This window comes from Manacus vitellinus, unplaced genomic scaffold (assembly GCF_001715985.3).
Source record: "Manacus vitellinus isolate BGI_N305 unplaced genomic scaffold, ASM171598v3 scaffold_4_pilon, whole genome shotgun sequence".
Taxonomy (NCBI): Eukaryota; Metazoa; Chordata; class Aves; order Passeriformes; family Pipridae; genus Manacus; species Manacus vitellinus.
The window spans coordinates 24,497,796-24,518,973 of NW_021940604.1; the positions used below are offsets into that span (position 1 = coordinate 24,497,796).

At 38.5% G+C, this 21,178-nt stretch overlaps 1 protein-coding gene across 1 annotated transcript in view; it reads right to left on the minus strand.

The window, feature by feature from the left end:
- LIN28B (lin-28 homolog B) overlaps positions 1 to 21,178 on the minus strand; it is a 78,885-nt gene that overhangs the window by 32,911 nt on the left and 24,796 nt on the right. Inside the window, exon 3 of the mRNA XM_018077837.1 lies at positions 4,218 to 4,402. Coding sequence (XP_017933326.1) covers positions 4,218 to 4,402 — 185 coding nt within the window. The remainder of the gene's footprint in view (positions 1 to 4,217; positions 4,403 to 21,178) is intronic.

Below are 21,178 nucleotides of genomic sequence, written 5' to 3' on the forward strand. Positions count from 1 at the left end.
GTTTAAGAATTAAGATTTTCTTATTATAGTCTGACTTCAGATCATCCACAGAATGTCTGCAGATATTAAAACCATTTTCTGACTAACTCAGACACAAACAAATTTTAAGTGACAGTTCATCAGGGAAGAAATATACTATTTAATTATAGACACCTCCCTTCCCTAAGTGGCTGTATTTCCCCCCCAGTCAGTGGTTTAGAACTATGTTTTTCTTCATTTGAAAATTACGTTTTTGGTCATGCTCAAGAGTTACTGGCAAACAAAAAAATCACTTATTTTCTTATTGTTCCTCCTTCGTAGATATCTGCATTGGAAAAAGGCTTTTGAGGTGTTACATCGATGCTGCAGTGCTCATTACTGTTTAGCCAACTGAGCTAGAAATACACAGTTATTTCACAAGCCATATTCCCACAAAATAATTCAGCATCATCGTTTATCAATGGCTCACTGAGCTCCCAAATCTATCCCTCACTGTTTACTTGCAAGGCTGCACTATAAACCAAAACACTGAAATCAACCCCAAATCTCACAATGTACTGCTTATTTATTACATGTTCAAATCTAAACCACTTTTGATACAGGTCATTGAGAAAGTTTCCCTGCCATGAGTGTGATGTTAGCAAAGGGTAACAGAGGACTGAAATGTCATAAATTAAAACTGTGAGATGGAGCTATACCCTTAATTATTTCTTTTTTGTCCCTCCCTTCTTGTTTTACTTTATTGCTTCCATTTTGGTGTAAAGACTTCAAAATCAAAAAAGAGAAAAAAGTCATCCTTCTTGTCTTCCCCTAAATATTCCACATGGAGCAATGGCCAACCCAAGTAGATACAGCACTACAGACACTCTGCTGAAGAAGTATCCAACTTCAAGCTCCTACTAGGACTGTTTACAGATCCTGGATAATACCTCTAGGTCCCAAAGATAACTGTAGCTTCTAGTCCTGTGAGAATCATGCACCTTTGTTAATATTGAGCCAAAAGTCTGTGAGTCAAATTTATTTAAATGTGTACTGCACTAAAGAATAAATAATTACAACCCATAAAATGGTTGTTTACCCAGTTTCATTTTAGCTGACATAGAAACACTAGGAATGCTGGTGGAAAAAAAAAAAAGAAAAAAAAAAGCATAATTTTTTCTTTCTTTTCCCTTCTCAAAACTTTACTCTGAGATGGTGGGCTAGGTTCTGATTTCATTTATTCTACTCTAAATCACAGGTTAAAGTGTGAATTCAGAGTACTTTATCTTTCCTACATTAGATGGTCATTCCCAGAGAGCAGCATAGCATGCTTTTGTGTCAGCTCACTGCCAAAACTAAGCAAAACACACTATGTTTGGCATTGTTAAAAAGAAGCCTCAACCTGTCACAATGTAACTTGTTGCACATTCAACCCCTCCAGTAGAGGAGACCAGGCTCTCCACTGTGCATCTCTGCCATAAGACACCACTTCTGAACCCAGAACTTGTCAGATGCAAATCCCAGCTCAGTTTCATTTAGAAACCTCCCCTCTAGCCCAGATTACTCTAGATACTATGAAAAAGTATATATATAAGACACATGTGCATTACAATAGCTTTAAGTAAGGTCTGGGAACTTAAAGCCTCAGGCTGCTCACAGCCACAGCTTCATTCCACATGGACCACAAAAACTTTCCCTTCCTCGTACTGAGAAAGAATGACCAAGTGGCTGATACCACTGGTGACAACTAGAAAGACTACCAATCTATGTTACACAATTAATGTGGCCCACAGTAAGGCCGAAGGGGACATACTATCATAGGTCCCCCCAGGAAGAACATTGCAAATTACAGAGACCCTGAGTCTATCATGGAAGCCCCACAAAATCTACCAACATTGGTAGCCTCAGTGTCATGACTTTTTTTCTTCCCTATCTGTACATATTGCTGCCTTTCCCTTCCCGCCCCATCTTTTCTATCTCTAACTCCTCTCAGTAAGTAGAGTAACAGAGTCCATTCAAAATAGGATCCATTGAGCCTGGGCCCTCACACTATTACATTGATAACGTAAAGGGAGATGAACACAAGAAGTTGGAATTAGCTTTCATAAATGGAAGCAGTTTTCACAGTACAACAGCCATCATCAAGAAACTTTTCACTACATGTTGGAGATGCAACTTTTTTATTGGTTAGGCATTCAAAACTACTTTTTCTTTGAGCAGACTGCTTCTCACTGAGCAATAATGTTAATGCTACTTCAAATATTTCAAATTTCAGACTTTTTTGGTGTCTTATGACTTAACTGTAAGAATTCTGAGACAGAAGTGGGTAGATGTTTTTGCTCACATTTTCACATTCAAATTAATTCAAATTAGAGTTTTTCCTTTTTTAAAGGCAAGTGAACAGTAAAGAGTACACTGTCTCATAGATCACCCCTTCGCACTGTTTTTCAGGTTCAATTTTTTCTATGCTTCAGATATGAAAAAACATGACTGAAAGTGGAATTCATCTTACTTCACTTTAGAGACTTATAAGGGAAGCATCTACAGCACTGGAATTAGAGTCCCGTTTTAGCCCCTGAAGAGGAACAGCAATAAGGAAAGATTCAACCCCAACATTTTAGATGCTTCCCTAGGATGAGATGAATTGCACTTGGAAAGTACTGATTCCTCTGCATTAACTACACTATGTAGTATAAATATCTACATTTGTACAAATCCCTGTCTCTTTCAATATGTAGTTTTTCCTGTCTACATACAATCTGTCCATTTAAATTTCACAGTTTTTGAGACAAGGACTTTCTTCCTTCATATACATGTGCAACAAGCAGGTCAACAGTATCACGACTGCATGATTGCGGTTTTTATTTGCTGCTAAAGTATGAAACATCAAGAATAATGGCAATGCTAATACCCCTAACAGATAAATAATTACGGCCCATGGAAAAACCAATGGTTTAAATAAGAACAATACTGGAAGCCTAGCTCAAAATAAAAAAAAAATTCACAGCCATTGCATGCAACACAACTCTGAAAGGCCAGATATGGGGAGCAACCAAAAAGAAAGCTTTGTCCTGCTTACAAAGTCTCTCCTTGTTGTGGTTATGGACTCTGATCTGTTACAGCAGCAATAAATTTTATGGTCTTTAGCTTTTACAAAGAGGGTGAAAGAGGGCCAAATCTCATGTTGTCTCCAGTCTTTAACTAAAATGAAAAAAAAAAGAAAAAAAAAAGAGGAGCAAGAAAAAAGTGCCTCTGAACAGAGGTGAGGACAAGTGGAGCTCATCTGTAGCTAATAAAGGTTCCTGATCTAAAATTTCTCAAAGGTGGGCTACACTGCCTTTCCAGGTGACCCTGTCTTTCCTAAGCTACTCTTTCCTTCATAATTTGCAATGGAAGAGAGCCATCACCTCTCAGTCATTCTGTCCATTAAATACTGCAGGCAAAACTTGTCTGTTAGGATGTTTTTACTAGGATCCTTCACAAACTATATATCCTCTTGGTCTCAGTCATTACAGCTACTGGGCTGGGCAATAGCATGAGGAAAAAAGGGAGAATTCACCTAAAGAGCTTTTGGGCACAAAGGCCATCCTTGATGAATTAGGTATAGGCGGCTTTGTAGTGAAGAGGATTGCAGAACTTCTTCAGGCCATCAGAGGCAGGAAGAAAAGTGTAACCGTGCAGTGCAAGTCAGACTGCTGCACATATTTAGAAAGAAGTGCAACAATCCAAATTAAATGGAAATTTGTAAAATTTTACAACAGTTCTTCAGACCACCAGGCATTAAAACCTTTGGAAACACCTTACACTCTGTTAACTAAGTAAAAATATAATAAATTATATACATCTCAACCCTTACTGCACCACCTACACTTTTTTCTGTATAAAACTACTGATGCATAGTTTAAAACCCCACTGCACACAATAGCCTCTTTAGCATGACATCTCACCTAAACATGACATTATTTCACCTGTATTCAGGATGACCTCTCTTTTCAGTCTAATAGCAATATTTTCAAAACAATATTACATTCCTTTGCAGGCTCCCTCTAATTTAATAAAACCTTCTCAAGTAAAACTAATCAGTGGGTGATTTATGTAGTTTTAGATTGATATAGCTTTAATCTAATTACTAAGCTACATGTAAAAGCCAAATTTACATAGAAAAGTTTCCTTTCATGAACAAATAAATGCTGAAAACATAATTTCAAGAAAAACTTGCAAAGCAAAAAAAAGGGGGAATAGCAAAGTAAGGTAATTACCTATCTCCCTTTGGTTTTCTTTTTTGTACTGTCTTCCCTTTGGGTCGTCTTTCACTTCCTAAACAGGGGCTCCCACCAGGGCCTGTTACCCGTATTGATTCAAGGCCTTTGGAAGATTTCTTAAAAGTAAATTCCACTGGTTCTCCTTCTTTTAGGCTTCTAAATCCTTCCATGTAAAGCTTGCTCTGTAAATAGGAAAAATACTCTTGGTTATCGTTGTCTTAAAAACAGTATTTACATTTATAATCAACAGGACAAATTAACCCACCTACCATCCTACAATACATATAAGCTGAGTAACAGCTTCCTCTGTGTGGGCTATAGCAGACAATACTACAAATAATAGTCCTGGATACGTTGAAAACACTATTCAACACCAAACAAGTAACAAGAACCTATTTTCAGTAGCAGCAAAACTTAAATAACATTTTCCTTTTCTGTGATGAGTGCTATAGATGTAAGAAGCAGAGAAAATGCTGTAATCTTAAAACACCTAATAGGTGTTGGGAACTGAAAAGGTCTGGAAGGAAAGCAAATATTCACTTTAGAGCTAATTCGTTTATGATCAAAATTTTAATTATTTTTATTCTTTATATCTGGGACATGGCTCTGCTGCTCTGAAAATGAATCAAAGATAGAGCAAGCATGAGAAGCAGGAGGAAGGCACTCTGAACAAAGTCCACTGAGATGGGCAATTCAGATATCCCTAGTGAGCTGCTAAATTTCTGTTCACTACAGCAAAAATGTTATCCACTTAGCATCATTTATGTACGGATTTGTATTTTCATTCACAGAAAAGGAAATTATCAGCATCAGGGCAAGTGAAATAAATAGTGATAGATCTTTTGCTATCACACTGCAGCAGCAAAATCTTGGACAAACTGAAGTCAACAGGAGCTCATCACTGATTCTAATACAATGAAAATTTTCAACACAACTCCAAATAAATGATGTACAATAGTAAGTAGACTTGCAATAGTAAGTCTACATTCCAGGACAAATCTGATGAATCAAACTCTTAAATAAAATGATCATCAAGTTAAATGAGACAGCCTTGGAGGTTTTTTGGGTGGGGGGGTTGGAGATAAAGTGATAGACTCTGGTTGCACTACACTTTTATTTTAGAAGTTACACAGTACATGAATGAGATCAGTTGGACTCATGGATAATTTTACAAAATCCATTAATTTCCACTCAGAGGTTTTCCAGGAGAGTTATAAAACACGTCAAGAAGGGAGTCTTCTCTGCAGGTGCCATCCAACTCAGTCACATGTCAAAAAAGGCCGAGTGACACTTGACTCTAAATTGCGTCTGTTACCTGACAAGTGCAACTAGGGAACATGTACGAATCGAATGGCAATCCCTGACATGGACTTCCTGTAATGATATTATGGGAGGTCTGCAGCACCAACACACTACTTTAGCATAGCACAAAACCTGACACAGTTCATAGTTCACATACAAAGAGGGAGGTGATCTCTTCACAAGGATGCACAGAGAATAGGACAAAAGGCAACAGAGCTCCCTTTGAGCTTCTTCAGAGGAAACTCCATCCAGACACAAGGAGAAGTTGCTCACTATAGAAAGAATTAAACAGAGAAGCCCAAAGTAGTAGTATAGTTCCCTTTGCTGGAAATAGTTAAGACTCAGTTTACCAGGCAATGAATAACCTAATCCAAGGCCCTACTTTCAGCAAAAGGTTGAATCAGATGAGATCAAGAGGTGCCTTCCAACTTAGGCTTTTCTGTGACTGAGATATCCTAAGCAGTGCTGAATCACACCCAATGAGACTGAAATACAGGATTCCAGTTCCTGGTTCTGCAGTAGAGTTACCTTGGGGGACCTGGGTCAGTTAACTTCTCCCTGTCTTTCTGAAGAGGGACACCCTTGCAAAGTCTATTTCCCACAGCACTAACAGCTAAGTTACAAATTATAAAATAATTGGGAATATTTATTTTAATGAAACCATGTGTGAAAGCACACATGCCTTAGCTTCCCAAAAAACCCAAGGACCAGATCAGCTGAGTTCTCAGAGTCTACCCAGCACAAGAAGACACTACCAACACTGGTCTGACCAAGCAGCTCAGGTGCTTATAATCTTCCAGCAGAAAATAAGCAAGAACACAGCTCCACTGCTTAGAACTAAGTCTTATTTTGCTTATCCAGTTGTGCAGTTCTAGTACTCATGGCTCTTCCACCACATGTTGTAAGTGTGAAGCATGAGACAAACAGTTGATTTTACAGGCCAGAGGTTGAGCACTATTTAAAAAGGGGGGGCAGGAGGAGGGAACAGCATGAAGGAGTTGCAGGATACATGAAAGAAGAAATAAATAATATCTGTTCTCTTAATCATAAGCTTGGTTTTTTAAAAAAATGAATACATAAGGTACAAAAAAAGAAATATTCAAGTATTCTTACTAATGCAACTAGAAGACAGTAATTCTACATAAACCAATGAAACAAACCACCCAGAAAGGCAGTGTTACTTCAAGCAACCCTCCACTTTGAAATGTCTGTATAGCAATAAAGAGATCTTTGTCACATAATGAAGAAATATCCAAGTTCAGCATATGCCCAAAGAAGACACCACCACTCATTAACTGAAACAGCAGATACTGCCTGTGGCGTGAATCCATCTCTAGGTCCCTCCACACTACAGAAAATCTTTTTAAAAGGAAAGAACAGAACACTGTGTATTCTGTCCCAAACTAAGCATATAGTGGAATGTTCCAAAACTAGACAATCATGGCAACACATATGGGTGCTAATCACAAGGGAACCTCAAAGGCATAAGCCCTTATTTTCCTGTAATACTAAACACAGCATGGATGCTTTTGTCTTTTTGTTTAATTACAATTTAATGAAGATACAGTTAGGTCTCAGGAAGAGTTACATGCGGCTTTCCTTCGTGAGTTTCACTGTTATTAAAAAAATGCCAAATGACTGACATTGGATATGTACGTAACATTCTCTACTACTTCAAAATAAGTAAGTACTTGCTTAAAATGGAACTTATACCAGGGCATTATTAGTATTCTAAAATGATTTCACTTTTAGCAACAGAGCTTCTATTTCCAAATGAAGCACTCTATTTGTAAGAGATATTTTTAAACATATTTAAAAGCCTAAGTAAAGGAACAATTACGCTTTCATGAATCACATGTTAGGTGGGTGTATATTTTTTGCATGTTTTTTTTTTTTCCAAGCACTTTTAACAACAAAAAATATTATTAAAAATGTTGAAAATGTTGAAAAAACCCACTTCAAATTACTTGCACAGTACTTTCCTTGAATACACCTCAACAGCTTTTCAATGTTAGACATGGATTTGGTACTGCCTGACTTACTGTGCAAATTTATAGCTCCTGGTGAGATTCTCTGAGGGTACAATAACAATTCAAAGCCATTGTGAAAAATGGCATTTGGAAACCAGCAAAACAAATCTAAAACCTGAATTGCTCTTAACTTGTCTAAAGAGTTGGACAAAAAATGTCTGTAAAGTTGATAATTTAATGTTGAAAGATCTAGCTCAGTATTTTCCTCACATTACTCAAACAAAACCAACACAATTAAAACCAGCCAGAGTTTCAAGTCAGTGAACCATTTCTAGAGCCCTGAATGGGGTGCATGGGCACACCGCCAACGAACAAAGGGAAAAACTTAAAAGCAACACGCTTTTCCTCGCTTCTCCCTCTTTCGGCTGTCAGAGACTTTACTGTTATTTTTACTAGCAGTCAATACAGTGATTTCAGACTAGAGCTTTTTTCTTTCTCTTTTTTAATTTGACAGGGCCATTTCTGGTGGGGTTTTGTGTGTTGTTTTTGGTTTTTTTTCTTTTTAATAGATATCCTATTATTTTTTGGTATTTTAGCCTATAATGTAAAATATCACACATCTCTGTCACAAGCAATGGCTTGGTCCAAAATGCTGGCAACTTTGTAGTAGTATTAACAACAACAAATAGGAATGGAAAAAATCCATGACTGCAAGTTTACAGAAAGCATTTCCTACTACAAGACAAAAATCAAAACTTAACAAACATAAATATGATTAGTGAGATGGTCCCCAAGAAAAGTACTACTTCCTGGGCAGTATCAGCGAGTGCTTACAGCTCTCACCAGAGTCTACAAAAGAAAGGGAGTTTGGAATTAAGGATCATTATAGGGGCCCGATTGCATCAGATATTTGTGCATTACTTTTAATAATGTGTGGGGAGTAAGTGCCTACTCACAACTTTGCCATTTCTAGTCAGGGCTGTGAACAACTGCTGTTGCAGACATCAAATCTTTTAGAAGAGAGAGAAGAAAGTTATTTGGTGGCATTCTGCTTACATCAATTATTTTCTGTATCTCTCATTTCTGCCCCTTTTTATCTAGTGATTGATCGATTGCTTAGAACAATGACCAGACGCCACTAGTATGCCAGGTCTCCAAAAGTAAGAAAACTGTTTTCCCTCCAAAATTATCTACAATTAAATCCAGACATGAAGGAAAGCATATCCTGAAGCCCAGCCACAGTAATGACTGTTAAGAAAATCTCTCCAAAACAACCTCATACAGTTCCATCAAGAGCCAGTAACCTTTCAGTAAAGCAAGAGTACACAGTAAGAAGACACAGAAGTAAATCAATTTACACTGGATGCATACTAATGCTCTTACCTGCAATGGGTCAAAACCACTGTGAAACAGTATTAATTACATGATACAACTTCTGCTGCAAGGATTTTTGCTGTCCACCAAAATTCTATTTTAGCAGGTTTGTGAAGACCATGTATTTTTGCAGGCAGAATGCTGAAACAAACAAACAAATCTACTGTTCTGAACAAGAGCCTCTCTGAGAGCAACATGCAGCTCTGCTGCACTAACACAGAAATTGAAGACTGGGCACTTGCAAAACACCTCGCCAGTGCTCCTACTGACCTTAAGTGCTTGTTCCCGCTCCTAGAGGCTTATCTTGCACCAAATCTGGCACTTCTTTCAGTCCTCCCCATAAGCCAATTTAACTCACTAATCTGACAGGAAACAAACTCAGTTTAAAAAGAAGGGGGGAGGATAAGAGGAAGAGGAAATAGAGATAGATTTTTGTTTTTCCAGTGAGCTAAATCTATTCACAGAAAGGTTCAACGAGCTACAGGGCATACATAGTGGAAACGGCAACTTTTGAGATGAGAGTGTGTTCCTTAATATTTTAGGTAAAAAAGAAAACTCTACCAAATTACAAATTTTTTTTTGAGGTTCAGCATAACACAAATTAACTTTAAAATCAAGCTACAAAACACAACTTCTCAAAGATTTGCACTTCAGCTCTTAGACAATGAAAAGCCACGTACACTACATGTATACAACGTTAATGAGAAAGGGTGAGCTACTGCAAGTAACTTTACAGTAGAGAAAGAACCTGTACATAGGCAGTAACCACAATGCAGCTGCTATACTGCAATTTCACATCTTTATTTCTTGGAATTTGTTTCTGTCTTGAATTTCCACCATGACCGAAGTCATGTTCATAACCTTCTTTCCATTCATCATCCTGTCGCTGTTGCCACACTGTTATTCTTCTTACTGAGAAGTGTGCAGAGGTATTTCTTTAGCTTTTGAACAAAAAGGATCTCTAATTCAAAACCACCCTCCCTATATCAGGAGGACTTCTTATTTCGCAATTTATGTATCTAAAGGAACTTTTACTAACTGCTTTAACTCTTAAGAAGTTTAAGTGACTTCTAACTCAGGTTAATACTTTCAGTTCTTGTTTCACCACAACTTCCAAGAAATTACTTTCTTTGATAATCTACTCCTTCTTTTTGCATTAACTTTTCTCTGCCGATATCCCTCCCAGGAAAAGGTTCTCTTCTAGAAGGATAAGGTAACTTCCCATAATTCTCCTTTTCCTTTACCTGGGATTCAAATTGAACCTTTTCTCTATTTAAGCCTCCAGTACTTCAGCTCACCTATGTTCACCTAATTTAACACGTTCACCTCAAATTGTTACTGACTTTTTGTTATCCCATTTAACTTAAACCAAATAAACACAGTTCATGTCTTATCTTCAGTTTTTTAAACAATCATATTTTCTGTAAGGTCAGCAATTCTTTCCAAGTCCAAAACAACACAACTTCTATTCTGAATTACTCTTTTGAAAGCTATTGATTATTGTGTACAGAAATATCACATCATTATATCATCATTGGTGCTTAGATATAGCTCTGGCCTACTGCATAGCCTATCTATAATGTTACTATACCTACTAGTATTCCTCTCTCATAATATTGTTTTTACATTGTCTGTACATAAATTTAAGTTCAAGATCTACAACGGGTACTTCATAATTCCTTCCCAAAGTGATTTTGGCCAGAGTCTATTGTGTCCATGCTACTGTTTGTTTTTTTACACAGTGCCAACTTCATTCATGACACCTTCCTAATTTTCTGCACAATTTTCAATATTTGCATTCAGGTCATGAATGTTATTTGATCATGTTTCTGCTGCCTCTATATCTGGTTACACATTCAGCACCAGTTGTTCTAATTTTGTATACTAATAAAAAGAGCCTGGACAATAAGCATATCTTTTGTTTTTTCTCCCTGACATCGCCCCTCTTTTCTTGCTGAAGTAAGTATATTTTTTTTTAGTGTAGCACCTACATAACTAGTGTTCTGCTACTTTCAACCTTTTCTCCTTTGCATAAATTTTTCTCCTTTGCACTTTTTTTTTACTGCATGTGCAATTCTCACCCAATTTTCCTTTTTCTGTGCTTTAATATTAGGCATGAAAATCAAACCAGTCTCTTCTCTCATTTCTTAGTTTGTATTTTCTCATCAGTCACATTGGGCACAAAGTAAGAGAGAATTGACTCACTTTAGTCAGTTTAAAGGCCTCACCAAAGTCTCACACTAACTCAAGAAGAAAACCGTTTACCTCTTCTTGGTAATATCAGATTTCTGCTATGTTTCTGCTCCCTGAATCAGTTCTATGCCGTCAAAAAAACCATCAGCACACTTCAAAAGAAGCCTTGTGAGTGTGCAGCCATGGCATGTAAGGCTGTCCTGTGCAGCACCTTGCCAACTTACCACTTACAGTGCCTCAGTGATCTCCTGAAACCACACCACTAATCCCAGACAGTTTATACCCTCTGAAGTTCACCCACTGGGAAGCATCTTCTTCTCTTAATGTCTCCCAGTGGTCAAATACCTCCAAGCTCCCTCTTCAAAAGTGTTCCCTTGCTACCAGCTGACCACATCGCCTTTTGGAGCCCCACAGATCCCCCAGGATGGGGGCCCTTCCCTTCCTTTGCTAGCCACTTGAGCTATTCTGCCCTCAGGCAAGTGCAGTCACTTCATGCAACTGAAACCACCTCATTCTCTGTTCCAAATACTCATCTGATGTAAGGCAGTTTTGCAGAAACCAGAAGGCTCTTTCTACAAAGATTAGGAAAGGACAAACATGACCTTTTATGCAATCGATAAACAGGGCAGATTATCCCCTTTCTGTTTTCACTAGGAGGACGCACTTTTTCCCCCCATTTTTTCTTCTTTTATGATACAAGGGCCTGATGTCGAGCTGAACACACTCTCCAAGACATCCTGATATTCAATCCATTTTAGTGAAGCTTAAAGTGGAAAACTTCCCAAGGGGGAAGAAAACCAGCATAACTGTTACGTGTACCTCCTCCCCTGACATGACATACATTGAAAAATTCATGACAACAGTGAGCTACTTTCATAGTGTCCACTTAGGCCTAGCATTTTTCAAACCTCCTCTCTGTTAAGAACACAAATTTCCAAGGCAGAGGCCAAAACAAGCCATTCCTGCAGCTCATCTTCTATTAAGTGAAGGAAGGAGGTACTATACTAGACCTTTTTTTCTCCCTTTATGGGGGAAAAGAAACCACAAACCCAAAAAAACCAAAAACCAATACCCACGAAGAAAAATGGAGTGGGCCACCAGAAAATTACTCAACCAAGTCCAGTTCTCTCATTTCTTCCACAAGGGATACAAATACAACAAAATCTGCAAGACGGATTTGGCCAAGATGTCTCCTGTCAGGCATCTCTCCTGCAAGTTTAATGGTGAGGACAGAACACAGCATAGCTATAATTCACTCATTTTAAAAAACACGCTGAATATACTGAAACACAGTTCTCCTCTAGCAGATCTAAAAATTAGCTGATTTCAATGTACATTATCCCATAAACAGAGGGGGAAATGCAAAAGCACAGGAAAGAGTAATGTACAACCCACACTTTGCTGCGTTTCTCAAGTACTGAAAGTGTACTCCGGTAGAAAGCACAGACTCAATGGTAGAGTTATCTCACCTAAACCACAGTTTCCTCCAGATTTACTACACCTTTCTGGTGTCGTTAACCATGTTTTCGGAAAAAACTGCAGCACCTCTATTTTCCACGCCTGCCCTACAACGTCTGTGAGCTTCATTTCTGTGCTCTTCTACACACCCTCATGCATGGGAAAGACAATCCCCTGTGCCAGAAGATGTTTAAGCTATATAAAGGTTTCTTATCCACCTCCCTCATCACCTCCCACTATCCCAAGAGACCGCATATAATTAAAAATAAATTAGGCCCAGGTTGCAAGCAGCTAATTCAGATGTAGCAGGATCTCTCTCTGCACATGCAACTTTGCCTTCCTCTACATAAAAGTGGCCCAAGAGTCATGTTTTCTTACTTCAAACCCTTAATATCCATTTCTGGGGAAGCTGTTCTTAAACTTTAAATTGTATACCAGTAGCAGAATAGTACCAGTAAAACACTGACAAAGCAGTTCATCCACCTTTTTGCAACCCTTTACAGGAGAAAATTAAGCAGTTCACATCTCACTGGTAAATAGAAAAATGGCTAACACTGTGGCAGCTACAGGAACCACAGGCTGACACTAAAAAAACCACGGTTCAAACGTAAGAGTCAGCAAATTAGCAATACATAAGGAGTCCTGAACTTGTTATCTTGCCCTATTCTCACAGCAAAATATATCCCGATTATACCTGCCTGCCTCTTTCTTCCTGAATCGCAGTGCAACAGGTAGCCACCAACAATTCTGCAGTCCAAAAGGGGAACAAAAGGTTGGGGTGAGTGTAGCTGGGTTATGTTGGTAGATACAGTCTAATACATAACCAGGACAAAAAGAATCTTACTTGTGAGCTGTAATGAGTTAGGACTGTGGGGTGGGAAGGATGGTTGTTGAACTGTGCTGGAACTCAGCAACTTGACTTTCTCAAGGGGGAGGGGTCAATGTGGTAGAAGGTCTGGGTCCTGCAAAAAGACCAGGGGTGATAGCCTATGAGGAACAGGCTGGGGCAAAGGCCTGGCTGATGATTTGATGATTGAAGCTAAAACCGATCTGTGAAAAAGAAGTGGCCTACAGTTACAGCAGCTACAGGTTCTCAAAACTGCAGATGAGCCAACTCTCCCTTCTTCCCAGGCTGTGTAGGTACATGAGTGACTCATGTCAGCAGAAACAGAATGAGGGTTTATAGCCAAACCCTGACTTGGGCTGTGCCAGCAATCTACTCTTGCCCCTACCTCCTTTTTTTCTGCTTCTCCTCTGGTTGGTCCCAGCTACCTATAGGCTGAAGCCTGAAGGACTGTCCTTATATCACCACCACCCTCTTCCAGGCTCTGAGCTAACTGGAGCCTACCAGCCCAGCACAGTGTCACAACTGCAACCTCCCAGGTCTTCACCTCAGAAACCCGAGATCATGCTGCAGAGAATGCTTTCTGAACACTACTATCAGCTGCATTAGTGCAAAGCCCCTCCATGCTTCAATGACCTCTTCTAAGTCTTCAGAGAAGAACGCCGTCTGCTTGAAAGCCACTGTGAGCTGGGGAGCGAGGGAGTAAGCGAACATGGATAGTATTTTAGCCAGCTGAGAGTAACTATGCCCTAAGCAATCTCAAGATAAAAATCCATTATCTTGTAAACAGACACCTCTCTTGAACTATTCTCCAGCTTTTGCGCAAATATTGTTTTATGGTACAGGTGTTCTTGGTTCCCAACGAGGACTCGCGTTGCACTGTGCAAGGTCCTACACAAATGACACAAAAAGTGTATTTGCCATCAACAGGCAATACACCAATGCTACTAAATCATTTGGAGATCAGAAACTATATTTACCATTTACTTTTAAATTCTGTTTATTTAATATGACAATGTATATGTGAAACAAAAATATAAAATACTGGTTAGAATATTTGTTTGCTAAAATTAAAGTCACCATGCACACAAAAATAAAACAAGAGTATCTGTCAAAATTGGTGGGGTTCAAATGTTGTTCATAAAGCAAAGAAGCAATAAATAGGCTGAAATTTTTATTGGGACTGGTTAGTTCTCACAACATTACCTATACTTTTTCCTTTACCATAAAAGCAAAATTAACAGCACCATTTACACTGTATTAACAATTCCTGACTTATGATTCAAGGTGCCTATGCTTTTTTAATTGTGGTTAATCTTCCTTAGCTGTGCTTGTACAGCAGATTATACACATTTACTCAATTTTGAACTTTGTTTTAGTAACAGATAACCTGTATGCCATCAGTCCTACTAACTTATAGGCAGCTATATTTTCATTTGATACAATTTAATCAAAATTATGGATATCTATTAGGTATTCAGATATTTGAATAAAAGAACGCATTTGTTTTGGATGAATAATGAGCACAAGGTTATTTTATACTTCAAACCTTAATTTTATTTTTTTTTTTGAGGGACAGGAGTGGCAGATGATCTAAATACATGACAGTTAAGGTACTAGACAGCAGTAAAGCTAGTAATAAATGTCTAACGGGACGTAACGGAAAATGAGTGGGTGACTTCAAATTAAACTATTTTTTAGAAATACAGAGCGGCAGAAGGAGATGCCACTGATGATTCAAAAACTAACTTGAACTTAGCAGCACTTTTAAATTAGTATTTGAGAGAGTATTTAATTTGTAACTTTACGGTGAAGTAGTTCTCTAAAAAGCTGCATTTTAAAAACTGACAGAAATGGTTGGTTCAGAGCCACTTCTATTATCAAAGCATAAGCCATATTCTATTACAAAAGACACAACCTCTGTTTCAGTGAAACACCTCTGAATTCACAGCAATAAAAATGAGAAAACAGCAGTTAAGGCAAAACCGTTCTCAAGTAAATGGGAGGCAGATTACAGTAATTTTTATGGAAGAGGACAAAAGATTTTAATTATAAAAGATAAACTATTTAAAGTTATTTGCATAGGTACTGGAGAGGTACTCAAACACTTGAAAACTTTATTTCTAAAATAGTGCTTTATTACTATGGTTATGATTCTATTTATTTAGGAAGTAATTGTGAAATCAGAACATCATGCATGCAACTGCATTAATCAAATGACAGTAACATTGGCTTCTGCTCAGATTACACAACATAAGACTACTTAAATATTATTTAAGACTCCAATATTGAATCTGTCATTTTTATGTCCTCATCTTAGCATGCTCTGCCAAAGAACATAAATGTTTTTCAAGGCCTCATGAAAGAGGGTCAGACCAGCTGCAGCAGGAAGACACAAAGGGGTTCCTTAAGGACAAGTCCTTCCTCTTGCATTCTGCCGACACAGCTCCCATCAACACTTCGGGAAGAGCACACCCAGAAGTATCACCCTGCTAATTCTGAATGTGTTTGCTTTTGTGGGTTGATTACACCTCAGATATGCCAGACACATCTTATTATGAAACCCGGGCAGGTGACTAGTTCTGATGCAGTTGTGTAAGGCAAACAATCCATAGGAGAAATCCTTCCAAATACACATTTGTGGTTTATTTGCCTCACCTAGTAACCTCCTTTTAACATAATAATTTGAGCTGTAGACTCTCCCATCCTTCTTTCAATACTAAAAGCCCATTGTTTCACAGGGCACTGGTGGCATATATGGCAATCTCAGGTTTCCCCTGCCTCTTGGGGGCACAGATCCTGGCTGACAAAGGGAGCACAAACAATGATTGAGGATATCCTCTTCGGAATACCCTTTCCAGGCTGAGGACTCACAAGACCAGGGACACTTGCTTTGCAGTAGTTACGTTTTCTTTACTTCCAAGAAGTTTATTTCTGTTGTACCCATCTGTAATAACATTAAATCAGTCCTTTACACAATGATATTACTTCTCTTAGTGCTGGCTGAAGATTTTTCTTCCTCATAACATTCCACTTCACATGGGAGAAAAAACTAGAACTATATAAAAATTGCATTTTTTTCATTACAACATATGTATGTTTCCACTCAGTCTTTTTGCTGCATTAATGTAACGGTCTGGTCTCACAGACAGCCATAACACCAGTGAAAGCTGCCAACCCTCCACTTCCCTCCCCACACCAACAGCTCAGAATCCCCCAAAAACTGAAATCCACGACGGACAAAATACAGCCTGAAATCTCTACCATCTATATTACTCCTTTAAAAGTCCAATAAAAGCGGCCTGCTTTCTAAGCTATTTGCTTTTAATACCAGAAGTAAACAAACCCCAGGCTCCATTTTTATTGGATTGTTTCAAAGAGAAAGCTCCAAAGGCTAAAATCAGAGCTACATCATATGGTAACTATAATGTAAGAAATACAGCTGAGTTGTGGGAAACAATAAATTCTGTGCATTAATTCTTTTTCTAAACTCCTTTTAGTAACATATGACCATATTCACAGCATTTATTTTCTGGCTATTATGCAAGATGCAGCCATTTGTAGCTGAAAGCACAACACATTAAGGGAGGGAGGGAGGAGGGCAGGTAGTAGGTGATCATAAAATCAAGTAAGTACAAATTAAAGTTAGTTGCAGCTGTATGTGTGACTTCACCATCAGTATTGTCTATGTATTCCTCCTTGACTGTACAAACTCAGTATTCCCTTATCACAGTTTGTATACATGTGTATGTGCATGCGAAAACACACATGTAATTTAAAGCCAACTCCATAACCCATCTTGATCAAATTGATAAATCAAACAGTGGCCAAATTAAACACTAGGCCATGCAAAGTGTCCATTACAAAGTATAATAAAAGGTTAGCTAGAAAGCCCTTGCTGGCAGAAAATGTTACTTGCCAGTAACCTGAGCTCTGCAAATGTCTCTTGTACATATGGCAGAACAGGTATGTTAGAGCATTTAATCACAAAGGCTCTTTTAAATCCAGGCAGTACCTACAGTGGATGCATGTGTCCAGCAGTTCCTGTACCAGCAGGTTCCAAGAGACATCCCATTGGGAGAGGAAGTGAGCAGGATCAGGAGGAGAGGCACAGAAGGAAGACTTCTGAGCAATCACTCAACTGCTGGCCAAATTAATGATTCTCAGTAGATTCATCTGAGCATTGGTCAGTCTTGGTGCAGTCTTTGACTCTCAGTTATAACTACAAATAGCTGTGGAGATGCAGTGAAGTAAACTTATCAGGAAAAACTATCTATGTGTGAGAATAACTCAGGTTTTGGTAAAAGTATTTTTGGAAAATAGTAGATGAAAGTTTTATGTGAAATAACTTGAAAACACTGAGTAGGAACACGGTGAATCCTAAGGGAAGATCTGTTATTATTGTACCCTGTAATCCCAAAAATAAATACAGCACTTGCCAAAAATACAGTTGTAGCAAGCAGACTGTCATCAACATGAGTGGTGGTCCTCTCTGAAAGGCCATTCATGTTCCACCTTAATTAGATCTCTGAAAGTACAGTAACATAGAATTAGAGAAGATATAAGGACCAGTGCTGAAAACAGAGTAGGCACTGTGCTCTAATTCCATCAGGTTTGGATACCTGGAGAACATGCTCACTTTTTAATCAGTCAGATTTTGCTCGCTCAGACAAAAACTATCCCCACCTTCAGGCAGGGACTCAAAACTGCTACAGATCAGAAGGGGATGATCAGGATCTAACAGTTGTTGAGTCATCCAGGCTCCATACAATGAGAGGGAGGAAATACAGATTTGGTCTGCAAGTCCAGGGACTGGACTCTCCTTCCTGCTGTGCAAGAGGAGGCCTGAGAGCCATGGGGTTGTACAGGGGGTGCACAAGGATGAGCTGGTGAGCAGACCTGCCTGCCTTGGCCAGATGGGAACACAAACGATGGAGAGTCTCATTTTCTCTTACAAAACACATGTAGAATAAAAGGCATAAGTAGATGAACAGACAAGAATTTCACTGACAGAAGGACAACAAGGATATCAATAGTCAAGTGAGGCTATCACATCCTCCAGAAAAAATTCCAGCAATTTTGGATAATGCAATAATAATGTCTAATTAGATAGGCACAGTCTTAAGAAAATATTCTGTGGTAGAGCTCTTGCATTTCTATTCACTATGCTGACAAATTTAACCTGATAAATCTGCTTTTTTCGTATTTTAAAGGTTAAAAAAATACACTACTACTGTCTGTATCCACAAAGAAGTAGTGTACTAATTCTAGAAGCTGACCATGAGGAAGTAGGAAGAAGATGATAAAGTTTTTGCACGACCTTTTCAGTATCAGAGAACACAATGGTTACCCAAGAGCAGATATGAAGCTTCATGAAGCACTGCACAAAGACCCGGCAGGCTGAGCAGCAATGTACCCAGCAGGCACCGTAACACAAGCACAGCGGGTCAGGACACTGGACACTGTGGTCTTAAAGTGTACTCAGAGTGTGCACGTCCACACCCTGGGGAAAAACTTGCACAGAAAAGTTACCTCAGACAAACAACCACCTTTTCCAAGATACAAGTAAGTATCATGGTCTATGGGACCGTGTAGGCTTGGTAAACATTCTGCTCATGAGCAAAATGTGCTCCAGCACAGAGACACAGGAGAAAAAACCAAACCAACCAAACAAACCAATGCAAGACTTAGGATAGTGAATAATTTTGAGACAAATCCAACATAATTTATCTCACTTTCTTAAACACATAACCCTTCAATTCAATGAATCTTAAGGACAAATTAGTAAACCAGCCTTTTTCTTTATAGCTGCACAATACTTTTGCACCTCCAAGACCACTTAGATGTGACCACTACGTCACGTGAATAGTTATTTTAAGAATGCAAGGAAATCATAAGATTATGTTCATGATCAGTCACCTGTCAAGTTTCTGCAGTTCATATACCATGTGGGATTTCTTACCGCTGGCTTTGGTCTGTAAACACGTAAATATTCTTCAGAGTAACCAGGTGCATAAACGTCTGTTATGTAGACAGGCAAAATATTTTTGAGATAAATTGCAAAAAAAACATTGACAAGAAAATAGAAAGTCAAGACTACAAAAAATTAAAGGCTTGATTGTTGTTGTTTGGTTTTTTTAAAGTTAACACATATTAACTTGATTAACTGCACTCAAGTGTTTCCAGAAAATTAAGCTCCTGAAGCTAATAAACAAGCATGAGAAACTTAAAAGTGAGAGAGGGAGCAGCTCCTGGCAATTAGGACATTTAAACACAGACAGAAGAGACACCATAAAAACAGATGTAGAGCTAGAAGATACATGATTCTCCACAGACTCAAGACCTCAGGTTTCTCTCATGTAAGCAACTAAAACTAGGAATAGCTGAAGATGCAAGAATTAGTCTTGTATCAGTAAAATCTTTGTATTTTAAGTTCAGCTGTTGATTTAGAACAGAGTCAAAGAAGTATCAACCATCAAAAGGATACCACAGCATAGCTTAAGACCTGTTTGTTTTTTTTTTAACGAAGAACATAACCCAAAGTGAATGAAAAACTTTCTTAAAGAGTAAAAATGGGGATTAAACTGCTTTCCTATTGATGCAGCTTTTAAAAACTAACAATCTTTCTGTTCTGTCTTCCAAAGGGTGCAGGAAAAAAAGGGCATGTAAAAACTTTTCTTTCTCATCAAAGAAAACATATTGTGAATGTACTCACAGATAACTTAAGTCACAGGTATCTCTCCTGGTAAATAATACTCTTATCTAATCCATTTTTCATTGCCTAATATGGTATAGAATGAAGGCTTATGACATATAAAATCAAAACAAGTAACAAAGTCATTTATCTGGTGAAAGGGACACAGAACTGGTTACTTATGATCAGTCAAGGCCAGGGCAGTGACAGAAAGCTCTCTAGCAGTGTTCCCATAAGAACAGCCCAGCAAAGCATCACACAACAACTTGGAAAATGCTAGGATCCGGGATGAAGTAACATGGATATTCTACTTGGAAATTAAAAACTAACACTGAAAAGTTAGAAAGGCCCATCTCAATGGAAAGACTAGGGTTGCTATTCAGAAACTACAAAGGTGGACTCGCCCAAAGAGACTCTACCACAGCCATCTAGAGACACTGGGAGTTACTCAGTCCAGGAAATTACATAGCATAGCCCTTCAGTCACATGCTCTCTGGCTTGTGGATTTTAAGATGCTTTTCTCTCTGTTGTTTTTAGTTCTACAAAAATTATACTTCTGTTTGAAGGTCATTTCTGGTCACTGATTACCACATCACTGCTCTTAAGAGAATAAAGTGGCAGCTTATGAGCCCAGTTGCACTTGATGGGATTCACACTGACCAGGAACACCGCAGGATCCTTTTACAAGAGACAGAATGACTCAGGAAGCTGCCAGGAAGTAGCTGGGTCATGGATTCAGCCTGGGAGAGGCTTGCCCAGATTACTGAGGCAACCTGCCTCAGTGGCATGTTAACATATGATGCTTCCCTGTTTTGGGAGCCAAAATTTTGATAAGGGGGCACGCTTTTGAATATTGTTAAAAGTTTCTGTAAATACAGAGCCCAGAGCTTGCCTGCTGAAGGTCTGGATTACTTTCACTAAAAATGTCACTAGTTTAGTTTCAACACACAGAGTCCCTTTCCTTGCACTGCTGCCTTTGGTTTTCTGCCACCCTGCCCCAAGTAAGACATAAAGGCAGAAATACCGGCTTTTTTTATACAAAGATTCACACAAGGCTTGGTCTCAGTTACAGCTGGTGATATTTAAACAATTGTCTGAGCCCTTGACTTCTTAGAAAAAGCTA